The sequence below is a fragment of the Tamandua tetradactyla genome, chromosome 11, assembly GCF_023851605.1.
Source record: "Tamandua tetradactyla isolate mTamTet1 chromosome 11, mTamTet1.pri, whole genome shotgun sequence".
In the NCBI taxonomy this organism is placed as follows: domain Eukaryota; kingdom Metazoa; phylum Chordata; class Mammalia; order Pilosa; family Myrmecophagidae; genus Tamandua; species Tamandua tetradactyla.
Window position 1 is genome coordinate 64,337,373 of NC_135337.1, and position 14,250 is coordinate 64,351,622.

General features: G+C 38.7%; 1 protein-coding gene across 1 annotated transcript in view; it reads right to left on the reverse strand.

Annotated features, from left to right (window-relative positions):
- Positions 1-10,588, reverse strand: part of PLG (plasminogen) — a 55,047-nt gene extending 44,459 nt beyond the window's left edge. Inside the window, exons 1-4 of the mRNA XM_077120777.1 lie at positions 10,467-10,588; positions 6,198-6,333; positions 4,875-4,981; positions 1,011-1,125 (exon numbers count right to left, since the gene is read on the reverse strand). Coding sequence (XP_076976892.1) covers positions 1,011-1,125; positions 4,875-4,981; positions 6,198-6,333; positions 10,467-10,515 — 407 coding nt within the window. The 5' untranslated portion in view covers positions 10,516-10,588. The remainder of the gene's footprint in view (positions 1-1,010; positions 1,126-4,874; positions 4,982-6,197; positions 6,334-10,466) is intronic.
- Between the last annotated feature and the right edge of the window lie 3,662 nt (positions 10,589-14,250).

Here is a 14,250-nt window from a genome sequence, read left to right on the forward strand (position 1 = left end):
ACATTGAGTCACACATGTGCCAAAAGTTCCAACTTGGCATGTTTGATTGAGATGAAGTCAGATTTAGATGTGGGCATCCTAGGTCTTTTCTTGGACTTGGTCTAGACGATGGTTTGATTGTTCTTTTTGACTAGTCATTCTTCTACGTCTGTGCTGGTTTGAAAGGATGGATGGACCCTAGAAAAGCCATGTTTTAATCGAAATCCCATTTCATAAAGGCAGAATAACACCTATTCATGGTTGTATGTTTGAAACTGTAATCAGATCATCTCCCTGGGGATGTGATTTAGTCGAGTGGTTGTTAAGCTGGATTAGGTGATGACATGTCCCCACCCATTGGGGTGGGTCTTGATAAGTTTCTGGAGTCCTACAAAATAGGAAACATTTTTGAGAATAGAAGATTCAGAGAGAGCAGAGAATGCTGCAGCACCATGAAACATAGAGTCCATCAGCCAGCACTTTGGAGATGAAGAAGGAAAATGCCTCCTGGGGAGCTTCATGAAACAGGAAGCTGAGAGAGAAAGCTAGCAGATGATGCCATGCTTGCCATGTACCCTTCCAAATGAGAGAGAAACTCTGAATGTGTTCACCACATGCCTTCTCACTTGAGAAAGAAACCCTGAACTTCATCGGCCTTCTTGAACTAAGGTATCTATCCCTGGGTGCCTTAGATTGGACATTTCTATAGACTTGCTTTAATTCGGACATTTTCTTGGCCTTAGAACTGTAAACTACCAACTTATTAAATTCCCCTTTTGAAAAGCCATTCCATTTCTGGTATATTGCATTCTGGCAGCTAGCAAACAAGAACAATGTCCTAGGACTTCCCAAAAGTAATATATACACAGGAGTAAATAGAAGGCAACCATTTTCTGCTTCTGTGTAAATCATTGAACAATTCTGTGTGACATCAATAAGGTTCTCAGATACTTCATATCTGGTTTGATTAGAAGTAATGCAAGTATTCTAAATACAATAGGTGAACATAGAGTTGAAAGAGAGAAACTTACTTAGGTTTGTGAGGAGAATCATCTCTCCATTTTTGACAGGCAACACCATTCTTAGTTTTGGACATTGTACCCCTGTAGTTCTTTCCATTTCCGGTCTTGCATTCTTGAAGATATACTGAAAGGAAGCCACACAGAGATTGTTGTGGAATCATGTCCCCCACAAAAGTCATGTTCAGGTCCTGTGCATATGGACCCATTGTAAACTAGGTCTCTTCAATATGTGACTTAAATTACAGTAGGCCCCACTCAGTCAGGTGGGGCTTAACCCAGATCACTGGATAAACTGAGGAATGGTCAGATGGAGACAGACACCATGGGGAGGAGCCAAAAGCCGGAAGTCAACAGACCCAGGAAGAGAAAGAAGACGCTGCCATGTGCAATGCCATGTGATAGAAAAGCTAAGCTCCAAGGATCGCTGGCAGCCAGTCCTTGAACACTACGGTTCTGGGAGAAAGCATCACCTGGTGGACACTTCAATTTTGGACTTCTCCTAACCTCAAAACCATGAACCAATAAATTCCCATTGTTTAAGCCAACCAGTGGCACAGTATTTGTTTTAGTGGCTGGAAAACTAAAACAGTGATCCACCCCTTTCACAACAAGAAGTCTCATGGAAAGGGCGTGCCCACTTAGCAGGGAGAAACAGCTTGTACTATTGGAAAAGGTAAAAATGCTCTAGATGACACAGTTGTCCAACTATCTAAAAAGATTGTCTTCTATGTCTATGGAAGAGTTGAGTTAACTAAACTGATTAGTGATTGATTGATTAAATCTATTATTGCTCCTGTCCATGTACCCAACATCATTCTAGTTGTTGGGGTCCCCCTAGTGTACAGAATAAGCAAAATCCCCACTCTTGGAGTCACCCTTTAGTGAATTGGGGTGGGGTGGGGCAGGGGCAGGGTGCTAAGCAGAGCAATCCAGGAAACAAATTATGAAAGAGATAACTTCACTTGATATATATTATAGAGAAATAAAGAGCACAAATGAGAAGGGTGTATGGAATGGGGTAGGGGTGGCTAAAGCCAGAGTGGGCAACTGATTCTGCAGCCACTGAGAGAGATCCAGGCCATGTCTGATTTTTGAGGTTCCACATGCTAGGGACCCACAAATAGTGGGGTGGACACTTCCAAGGGTGTCTGCTCACTTCTGTTCTCATCGATTGGGTTACATCCTTATCAAGTCAGTCATTGTTACTGTCAAACCTTTATACAGTTATATTTAATTAAAAATAGGGATCTAAACTGGAAAATGAATGTGAAAAGAGAGAGCTATTGTTTTTTATTTTGTTTTGCTTTGCTTTGTTTTTAACTAAGTTAGATGCTTTTAAAGACTTGAAAGAGTTTACTTATTTTAGAAAATGCTTTCAAATGCACTGATGGTAAGTCAATTATATGAGTTTTAGAGACAAAAATCAACAAAAACCTCCAGGTATTATACAACCATAACATATTTTAAAACAAACAAACATAGAACTGCCCAACCCAAAGAGTGATCCCTAATGTAAACTGTAGAATATATTTGATGATGTAATTATAATATTGTTTAATCAATTATAATAAAGGTAGTGTACAGTCAGAGTGATTGATAAAGGTCTCTAAATTTTCTTGCTCCACTTCAAAAGAAGGTAAGTGACTATTACAGACAATGCATTAAAATACAGTTTATGCAGGAAACACAATCAGTAACTCCTGTCGGGAGCCCTAATAATGAAAGTAAAAAGCCTCTGCTCTACATCAAGGGTCCTAGTGCAAACTTATGCTTTCAGTGAAAATGTTTAAGGAAAATTTATACAATCTTTTATGATTCCCCATGTCAACCATATTTTTAATTAATTGATCAATTGTCTGGAGAGAAGTACTTCTAATACATACATCGATAGAAAACTAAGACTTTCAACCCAGTGCTATATATAATGATTGCAAATATAACTCCATTTAGATGTATTATTGCATAAAATATATAGCCCTTATCAAGGGTACTTTGTTCAAGTTACTTTGTGAAAGGGAAGCCCAGGGGTCAGAGAAGATTTTTAAATACAGGTGGCATTTGAACTGAGACCTGAATGAGGCAGAGCAGTTGGCCGTGTGAAGAGCAGAGGTGAAGAGAGACATGGGCAGAGGGAGGTGTGGCCTTGGCAGGTTTGAGGAACAGAAACAAGCAGGTTAGCCAAAGGGTAGTGAGCCAAGCAGCAGTGACCAGGATGGGTCTCTGTGATGCAGCATCCTAGAGCATTTGGTAAGTATTGGGATTTTATTCTAAGTGCTCTAGGAAGGGTTGAAGCAGGAAATTGACACTGTTGGGGATCACTCTGGCTCTCTGAGAGTAAGGCTTGCACACTACAAGCAGGGGGAACAGAGATTGCAGTGGGCTTGGCTGGAGAAGACGGCAGCATGGAGTGCAGTGGTAGCAGGTGGAGATTTATTGGAAACAGAAGGTATGGTCATGAATAAAAGCAAGGGAGATAGGAAAGGGGCAGCTACAAATGGGATCTGACACTGATGGCTTCCCAGAAAAACCCTGGCAGGTCATCTAAGCAATGGGTCGATATTCCACAGTAAAGAAACAAGCACCAAAAGATGACTGACTTTTGACTTTTTACCTCTCTTTTGTTTGTATGTACCCATCATAGTTTATACAACCTTTGATCCTTCCATCACCCACCTTGAAAACAAGCAATGTCAAATTAACCTAACCGTCACCCCCATTTTCCTTTTGCTTAGCAATTAATAAATGATATAATTAAATATTAGCATTTTTCTAGGGAGAATCCCACCATGTTTTTCTTTTTTTTTTTTTTTTTTTAATCTGATGGAAAGTTGGTAATCCTATCTACTTCATCCTTTACTCACTAATTGTAAAGGCTATTAATGCCAACAGATTAGATTTAGGTTTAATCTGTCCTTTAACCTCAAGAATTAGAGAAAAGCCATTATAAAAGGAAAGTAGCACAAAAATGCTATTAATTACGCCTAAGAAGATGAATCAATGCATAGAAATAACCATAACCTAAAGAAATACTTTTTAAAATCTTGGAATTTTGCAGTAAGACTGGTGAGAATGTTGCAAATTATTGTCAAGAATGTGAAATGAGGTTTTGCTTGTCTCCTTTCACACTTGCAATACAGAATTTTTGGAGCACTAAGTTGTTATTATAAACTGTCTTAATGCATATCAAACAATAAATTAAGAGGTAGTTTTAAAATATATATGTCATATATTCATTAAAATCTCCACATACACTTCCTGGGATTTTGTGTGTCTGAAAAGACATGCAATTTCTGTAGGAATACATATCACCTCTTATCCTAAACCATGAAACTTTATCCAGTATTTTAAAGGAAAACTATGGAAAAGGACGTTGCAACTACGGTGCATTTTCAAAAAACATTTCAGAATCTGAGGAAAAGATAGACCATGACAAAAGAAAATAGAAAATCTGTCTCTATCCAAATGTCCCTGAGGATTTAAAATGCCTCAATATTTCTATTTTTCACCCAGCTTTGTTCTAGAAGGTAGAATCCAGACACTGTGGACACCCTATAAAGCAAGAGTCCAAGACCAGAAGGAACTTTTAGACTTCCCACCCGCTCCCTATAAAGAAAGTAAAATTTCAAATGTCTGTTCTCAGAATCATAGAGGCGAAAGTGATTTGTGAACCCTGTCCCTTTGTTTTTCAAAGAAGAGAAATGAAACTAAAGAGGTAAAGTGATACACTCAAGTTGGCGAGCTGATTAATGCCCAAATCCTGTCCTAACTTCGAACTCAATTTCGCTGCACTCAAAGGCTTTCCTTCTCTCATCTCGTAAATTGAAGGGATGAAAGAGGAGAGGTAGAAGGAGAAGTCGAGAACCCTGTACTCACTTCTTTTTTCAAATAAAACAACGTCTCTCCTCCTAATGGCCATGGATGACTTGCTGTTTTCAGCCATTATCACACATTGCTGCTCTTTACGGTGATATTGGAATGACCTGCAGAAAAGGATTAAGAAATACAATACAATTGTGCCTTTACTGAAGGTAAGCAGACATTCACCAATAAGCCTGGCTCGCTAGCAAGAAACTCTAAATAACTGAATCTCTTGATGGGTTGGGGAACTCGTCGCAATTATTACTTTTCAAGTAATTTGGATATAGTTATCAATGGAGTACTGGAAAAAGAATTCATCAACGAGGCAGTTACTCTTCCTTTAGCATCCTTTCTGTCCTGTAGATTTACTCTTTCTTTCTGTTTCAACTCTATCTTCATTCATTTTATCAGATTGTATTACGTCTCAGAATAATTTGTTTTTATGTTTGGAAGAACCAACTCAGATCGCTTGTTATGACTCAACTCCAGTATGCTGTACCTGACTTTGGACTCTTAAAACATCCCCCTCACTACATCTCTACATTCTGCGCCCCTCTGACATCTGCGCTGCGCTTCCTCAGCCACACGTTCCTGTCATCCCTGCTCAGTGTGGCATTCAAAGCCACAGTCCATCTTTCCAGCCTCATCTTCTACTGGGACGCTTTGCTTAAATGCATCTATTCACTGTTCCCATCACTGTTTATGCAGCCAACCTTTCACTCTACCTAGAAAGACTCCCTGCCTTACTGGAGCCTATCAAGAACTTAGTCAACCTTCAAAGCCCAGCTCAGTCCCCACCTCCTGCACGAGGCCTTCTCTAGCTGCCCAAGCCTTGGCAGTTGTCCTTTCATCTGAATTTTTATAGCATATATACTGAATATACCATTTATTGGTGCCTCATATTCACTGTCTCGTACATATTTTATTTTTACATTATATTCTGTTTCTTTGTCTACACCATAAATCTGAAAGGGGAGGGATTGGCTCTTGTATCTATACTTCTTTGCTCCCCACAATTTAGGAAACTCCCATCCACGTGATCCTCAGTAAATAGATTGATGATGATGTTAAAAACTACACCCCAGGAAAATAGCTGCCATTGTTTATTTCATGCACAAATACAAATAACTTCCTTCTTGGGTATTTTTCTAAAGTGGACAGTAATAAACCTGAACAAGAGACTATTGGCTTGGTTGCAGCAAATATAGATACCATATTCTGATGCTGCAAAATTCCTCTTTCTTTCAAAATCTTATTTTTGAGTAAATTTCTTGTCATCAAAACAATAGTGTCTCAACCAGCAAGATATGTGTGTAGCTGCAATGGCAATAAACATACCTACAAATGAACTCTGTTTCTGCCTCACATCTTGCTGCACACTGGTCTATGCTTCCTGCTTCCAGCTGCTTCTTAGTGAAACTGAACAGTGAAGCACCCTCAGTATTTATATAGTCATCCAGGGGCTCCCCTTGACCTAAAAAGGGAAGAGAAAAGTAAAGCAACTAATAAAATTAATCAAAGCCATTGTTTCATGATCATGACTTTGTAATCTGTGAGCTTTGTCCGACCAAACACAACTTGCAGCTTTATTGGAAACAGAAGGGGTGGTCACGAATAAAAATTTTTAATCAGGAAAAGAGTTCCATGAATAGATTGCATTATATCAATAGATTAACTAGATTGACAGATGAAAGCCATTTAACAACTTCTGTGATGCTATATTAATGGGTAGGAAGCATTAAATAACAATACATTTTATCTGTTTGCTATTAAGAGGCACTTCATGATAGAACAGTAGGTGGCTATTGGTGGTAACAAGGGCTTGTGATAATTCCATTACACATTTTGAGATTGTTTTGTCAATCCCTGGGTATAGACAGGACTTCAAGGCCATTGTTTGATTTCCAACAGTATAAGCTTTGGTTGTGACAGTGTTACATTAACTGATGCTAAGTGCTCTCTGAAGGTCCCATCTTGGGCTGCAAACATTTGGGTTAGTTGATTGTGCTATTCAGAATAAATAAGCGTTGAACTACATAGTGATTAATCTTGGACAAAAATTACTGGAGTGTAAGAATCTCATCTATGAAACAAGGTCATTTTTAAACCACATTCAGTACAGTGATATGTCACAATCACAGAGAAATAATTCTTGCCACAATGATGCAAGGTCACATGTCAGTAAGGGGGACACCATAAAAAAGTAGAGCAGGGGATAAATACTCCCCTCAAATTTTCTCTTTGATTTTGTGTTTAATTGAATCAAAAGTCACCTAATATTAAAGGTACCATTTTAACCTTTTGAAAGTATGCAATTCAGTGACTTCCAGTACCTCCCCAAAGTTGTGCAACTATTGCCACTATCTAATTCCCGAATGGACCTTGAATGTTCTATGAGATAAAATCTGAGACCAAGAATCTGTCTTCCAGTCATCTCCCACCCCATCAATGCCACGTTACCCCAAGTAGTGGCCAAGGGGGGTCTGCCACATTTCTGTAGATCAGATTGTCCAAATTATGCCCTTGTCCTGGCCCTCACACATCAGCTGACCTAGCTGACGCAGCTGTACCCTACCCCTACAGCAGCCAGCCCCCATCATTTTTGGTACAGAGTGCTAGCAATTTTCACTGGGGTGAGGGGCCAAAAGAGGTTAATAAGATGAAGACAGCAAAGTATCCTTTAGATTAGGCAACATGCCAACCTTCTGGGTTTGGTTCCAACACTCCCCTCAATGTGGTCAATGCTTGTGGAAGCCTGCCAGGGAAGACAAGTCTTTTCAAAAGGCTAGCTGTGAAAGGGGCAGTTCCTGATTTCTTTTTAAGACAAGACATTCTGTATGTTCATGGCATTATTCAGTAGAAATGTTTATTCAAGTCAGATTCTCACTCTCAGAAAGACCTTCCCTGAGCAGCCTGAAAATAAATACACTGAACAGGAGGGAGGGGATGTACCCTAATAAGTTAATACAAAGTCACCTTCCAAAGTTCACCCTTTCCCTACACCTAAGCTTTCATCCTTCCTCAATTTAAGATACTCGAATTGGAAGAATGGATTACTAAACAGGAGGGTAGCTGATGCCATTTAAACTTTAATGCAAACTTTAATACACCAAAAAGTCCTTGATAAATGTATCAAAACAGTAAAGAAAAATATGCATTGTAAACCTGTATACATGTCTTCACACGTCATTTTCTTCCTATTTTACTCTCAATTCTAAGAAGAGCTGTGCATTGGTACATTCTATAGATTATGATGTGATTTGAAATGCAAACACAATAAATCAATAAAGAATGCTCCATAAGGAGTTAAACACTTTGGAGAGTTATGGAAGGTGTACCAGGCCAGGCTGTAAGTGGTAATTAAAATGAAGAAATTTCCCTTTACATCACCCTTTAATTATGCTACCTGTGAATACATAACAGATTAGAGAATGTATAGATTATGAGATCCACATTAGGAAATGATGTCCTAAAGAAATATCTCAGAAGAGAACCTTTTGTTTTTCTTTTTTGTTTAAAAACATTTCCCCTGGGTAGTGCAATGGTGGCTCAGGGGCAGAATTCTTGCCTGCCATGCCGGAGACCTGGGTTCGATTCCCAGAGCCTGCCCATGCGAAAAAAAAAAAAAAAGCTTTTCCCTCAATTGCTTTTTACCTTTTTCAGCATCAGGGCTTATGTGTCAAAAGGTATAATATGGTTTATTTGTTGACGAAGAAACATTAAACAAATCTTTTAATAGGAAAAGCATTTTTGCATAATAGACCAAATATAGGTATATATTGCTATCAAAGCTGGTATATTTTTTCAACCATATAGAGTTGTAATTTGGAATAAATGTGAGCAAAAGTGAGAGTGTGTGTGTGTTAGCGTGTGCGTGTGTATATGTACGCTTCTGTGTTTGAAAGAAAAGACTCAGTGGTCCATGAAAAGTAAAATGCTTTTCCAAGTCTCATATTTTTTTTTCTCTCCCAAGCATTCCAGAACAGTGGAAAGATGAAACATATGTCCAAGGAAAGTGAGAGCAAATGCCTTAGTTTCAAGAAGAGTTTATGAACGATGGGATTTGGAGGGGTGGCGGTTAAAACATATGTTAATCCTGTTGCAGAGAAGCTTGTTTAAACATTTGGGTGTAGCCAACTGAATAAGTTCATAATGTTCCAGGTGCCAATTTCCATGGACTGAAATAGAATATACCTGCCCTAGCCCCTCACCCCCCACCCTACTTACAACCATCTCCCGCAAAAATCTCTGTTTCATCTTCTCCTGCTCTATATTTTCTTTGATATTTGTTTTAATGACTTCTACCAAAATGAATGTATTTGATTCTAATTTAAAATTCAACTTGTAAAAATCTACCTGATAATTTATCAATCAAATATTAGATACTTGTAAACTGTTTATATAAATGCCTATTAGCATGCTGTAGGATTCCATCATAGGAGATATCCAGAATAGGCGAATCTATAGAAACAGAACATAGATTAGTGGTTTTTTAGGGCTGGGGGATGAGAGGATGGAGGGAGAGAAGGGGACAGCTAAGGGATGTTGAGTGTCTATGGAAGGTAATGAAATATTCTAAAATTGATTGTGTTGATGGATGCACAATTCTGTGAATGTACTAAAAGCCATTAAATTTTACCAATTAAATGTGAAAATTGTTTAGTACGTGAATTAAATTTCAATAACGTTGTTTGAAAGAAGAACTAACAGGACAGTTTTAGAACATTTTAAAGGAGGTTTAATAAAGTTGAAAAAGTAAGAAGAGCAGTAGATTTCTTCTTAGAAAACCTGGATTTACATCCTGGTTTCTTCACTTTCTGGATTCAGGAGGTTAGTCAATGGGCAAATAGCACGATTTCTCTAAGCCTAGATTTCTTCAATATAATCTGTAGATGATAAAATCTATAATCCATCTCACTAGCTAAATAAGCTAATATTAGCATAGGATGTGTGGGTGTGGGTGTATGTGGGGGTTTATGAAAAAATTTCTGCTTACCCCCAACACTAAATGACTATTTTTGAATTGTTTAATTTGTTTATGCACACATCATTTTGCAAATACATTCATATAGCTTCTCCATGCATAAGAAGCAAATACATAAGTACAGAAAAGCCTCCCTTGAGCTTAACAAATAGGGAAGTGGTGTGTGCAATTGCACAGATGGTCTAAGAATATCATATACTGGAAAACATATTTCATCGTTCTAAATTTTGAAGTGAATGGAGCATGATACTTTAATGAAAATATTCTAAATTAATCAATTTCAAACTAATAGCCAGGCAAATGGACTAACGAATTTTGGTGTTAGCTATATTGGCTACTTTTTTTTCAGCCAAAATAATAATCACTTGGACTCAATCTCTGAGGTTTGAAAAATAATTCATTATTTCCTCTGCCCATTCGCTTCCACCACCGTGACAACATTCACAAGGAAAATAGACTTATTTCTTCAAGAATTCCTCAAGCTCATATTAGACTTTGAGCTGGAAATCTCATAAAATGAAAGCTAAATTGAACAAACTGTGCAAAATCCAGAGCACATCTATTTTTGAATACATGGCTAGGAATAAAGACACTCATTAAAATAAAAAATGTCTAAGTCTTACCTGATTTCAGAAATAAAAGAAACAGAAGGACTACTCCTTTATGTTCCATTTTGGGACTGGCCAGCAAGGTCCAGAAAACAGCGTGTCCCAATCCCAAAATGATATTGACTCATCTAAGAGAAGCTGCCCCCACAAACAAGATAGTCAAATTAAGTTAATGATTCTCCTGAAGGCCCATGCCACTGCACTCGAAAGCGTTCAAACATTACCGGGGCCAGAGGATCTTACAAAATGCTTCATGGCGGGATGGGCAATAGATGCGGGGAAGTGCTGAAAGCGTATTCCCGCACCCTGCTGCCCGCCCCCCTCTTGGCCTCCCTTTATCCTCCAAACCCAGTTCTTCATCTTTCCCGCTTAGTCTGCTTCCTTCCCCCTCCTTTCATTCCCTTTCTTCTAGGCTAAAAAATTCATGATCAAGGCTCACATTTTCTGAGACCTTTCTCCATGCCACACACTGCTGAGTGGTGCATGGATATAAGTTCATTCAAACTTCACAACATGTACCGAGCTAACCACTGTATCATCATTCCCATTTTAAGATGAGAGAACTAGGGCTTAGAGGGTTTGACCAAGGTTACCTGGCTAATGACAAGTGAAGATAATAGATACAAACTGTACAGGCTTTAGATTACACACTAAAAGCTAAGGTGTGATTGTTAAAATTCCAACATCCTACCCAACAGTGAAGAAATTAAAACCTAAGTTAAAATATTTTATTATATTTAAATTTCCTTATCCTCAATGGGCTCAGATGTTGCCTGCAATTGTACATTATTTTGTTGACATATCAATCCTTTCAGCAATTTAATTCACCATGTAGTATATCCTCATCTTCACAAAATAAAGTAAGAGTTTAACATTTAAATTTTAAAGAGTGTGTCTCAATTTTAATACTTGACTCCGTGTTTTCCCTGGCTTTACACTAAAGTGGTGATGTAGAATGTGCTTTAAAATTCCTAATCCTCTGGAGAAATTATTCAAGAATAGTTCAATTGACCTTTTTATTTTAAAATTTAAATAAAATTTAATTTATTTAAAGCATTTAAATTTAATTTATTAAAGCATTTAAAGCATTTAAATTTAATTTATTTAAAGCATTTCCCAACCTTGGAAGAACAGTGTACGCTTTCTTGTCCTTTTACAAGAAAGCGTACACTGTTCTTCCAAGGCTGGGAAATGCTTTCCTATCAATCAACTAGCAAAGTGTAGAGTTGGGGGCCCAACCATCCGGGTGAACATCCTCTGGAGCCCCTGCAAGTGAAGTGCTGGGCAGAGATTTCAAAACACAATGGGGCCACGATGAGCTAATCACATCCCCCGTGTACGATTTTGCCTATTCGTTCCTCTCTCAGCTATTTCCTCCCTTTAGCCTCTTCTTCTCACCTAAAGGCCAAGCGTATTTAATGGAGACCAAAGGTGGACATCAGCGCTGGCCAGACTTCTTTCAAAACATGTGAAATGTCTTCTACTGGGTTATGTTGGCATCTTTCAGAAAGTATAAAGTCCTTTGGGACAAGGTGAGACTCTACTAACTATTTTCATGTTTCCAGTGTGCTTTCATTTCCATCTAAAATATTGTTTCAGTACCATCTTATGGACAAGTCAACTCAGGAATAATGTTACGGCGAATCCAACATCTACATAATTTTCCTTTTCCGGTTGTTTTCTGATTTGGGTGGATTGTGTAAATCAGGTCGTCCTCGCTGTGGCCTCTGCCCAGGCAGTCTTCAGTACCTTCATGACATACCAGCCTCATGAGGACTCAGGGGAACATTGATCCAAACTTCGCTATTGGGCTGTTTGCTTCTGAGGCATGAGAAGAAAACAGTAGAAGCTCTACTCAGGGATGGGCTGGGTTGGAGGCTATAGAGACTTCCATTATGGTACAGCCCTACATCTCGGGAAAAAAAAAAGTGATTTTGCCTTGTAGGAACAGACTAGGCGTAAAGGAATGAAGTGTTCATGAGTGTGCATATGAATTCCACACTAGCACTTTTATTAGAGGGGTATTGGATGGTTGTTTTCCCATGGCTCTAAGGACAATGAGTACAAAGTAATTATTCTTTTCTATTTGAAAGAATGGCAGGCACTGAGAACAGAGATATAGAAAGAGAGCTCAGTTCTGTACACTATTAGCAGGTTGAATAAATTCTGAAATGTGTGTTCTGATTTACTTCAATTCATTATGTATCTATTGATCACCAAAAGTGTGTACAGGGTTGTGGCAATGTTTTAGCTTCCCGGTTGCTAAAACAAATATCATGCAATGGGTTGGCTGAAACCTCGGGAATTTATTGACTCACAGGTTTGAGGCTAAGAGAAGTCCAAAGTTGAGATGCCATCAAGGCATTGCTTTCTTCCAGAAAACTGTGGTGTTCTGGTGCTGGATTCTACTGTTTTCTTCTCATGCCTCAGAAGCAAACAGCCCAATAGCGAAGTTTGGATCAATGTTCCCCTGAGTCCTCATGAGGCTGGTATGTCATGGAGGCACTAAAGACTGCCTGGGCAGAGGCCACAGTGAGGACGACCTAATTACACAATCCACCCAAATCAGAAAACAACCGGAAAAGGAAAATTATGTAGATGTTGGATTCGCCGTAACATCATTCCTGAGTTGATCCTTGGTCCATGGATTTTCTGCCACATAGCAAGGTACATGGTAGTGTCTTCTCCCATATCCTCCAAGTTCTGTTGAATTCCAGCTTCTGGCTACTCCCAGGATCTTAAAATAAAATGGAAGACAAATCTAATTTCCATAGCTCTATCAAGCATTGGAACATGCCACCAGGGTCCTCTCAGTTTTTCTTAAGAATTTGCCCAATACTTCCAGTATTAAAATGGTAAACTCCTTGCAAGTACTAAGCAAGTACTTGTACTCATGAACACAAGGGAAGGTCAGTCTTACCTTCAGTCTTTCTTGCACACACCTTGTCTGAAGTGGAAGCTATGCCCAGGTCACAACCTCCCAGGGAATGGGCTTTCACATAGCCTGGACCTCAAAGGCTGGCCATGAACATTTGCACCTGACAGTTCCCTCCCAAACAAGTTTTCTGCTTCCTGTTGACCCCACAGACCTCCTGTCAATGGCGACTTGCCATTCTCAAATGGCTGATAGTTTTAGCAGGAAAATCTCTGAGTATCTTCAGCAAGTCATGTCATTTCAAAATGAGAACAGCAAAAAATAATTAATGTATTAGGGACTCAAGCAAAAGATGCCTTTGTTTTTGCAAGGGTTCTTAGCAAGGTAAATGCTCTTGATGCTAATTTTTAGATTGCTTTTACTGTGTCATTTATAAGGACATATTGCCTTGGAAACATGTTCTAATTGATCTAAAGTTATCTTTCATTTCATTCTTTTGATCTTTCTCTCATGTTTGTTAGCCTTTGTTCATCAGTCTCTGAGACCATGTAACAAGATGCTTATCAGCCCTTACCTCCGGGAAAGAGATAACAGGATTGCCCAGTTAGCTCAGTAGTTAAAATGTAATCCACAAGGAACACTTCCTAAGGCCTGAAAGATTAATTCAATGTTCAGTAAAGTAATATTTCCTTAATTGAGTGTTTGAAGAAATTGAGATGTTTGCTCATTTTTAAAAAGTGTAGCACCCATTAGGCAGCTCTTCCTCAGATGTATATTATGCTTATGAAAAATATGAGTAGAGAAGAGAAAATAGGAATTTCTGGATTATCCACCAGCCTGTGTTGAATCAGGCACCAGGACTCCTCTGAGTTCCAGATCCACTGGCTGGTACAGGAGCTTATGTGAGAGATAAACCAAATCATC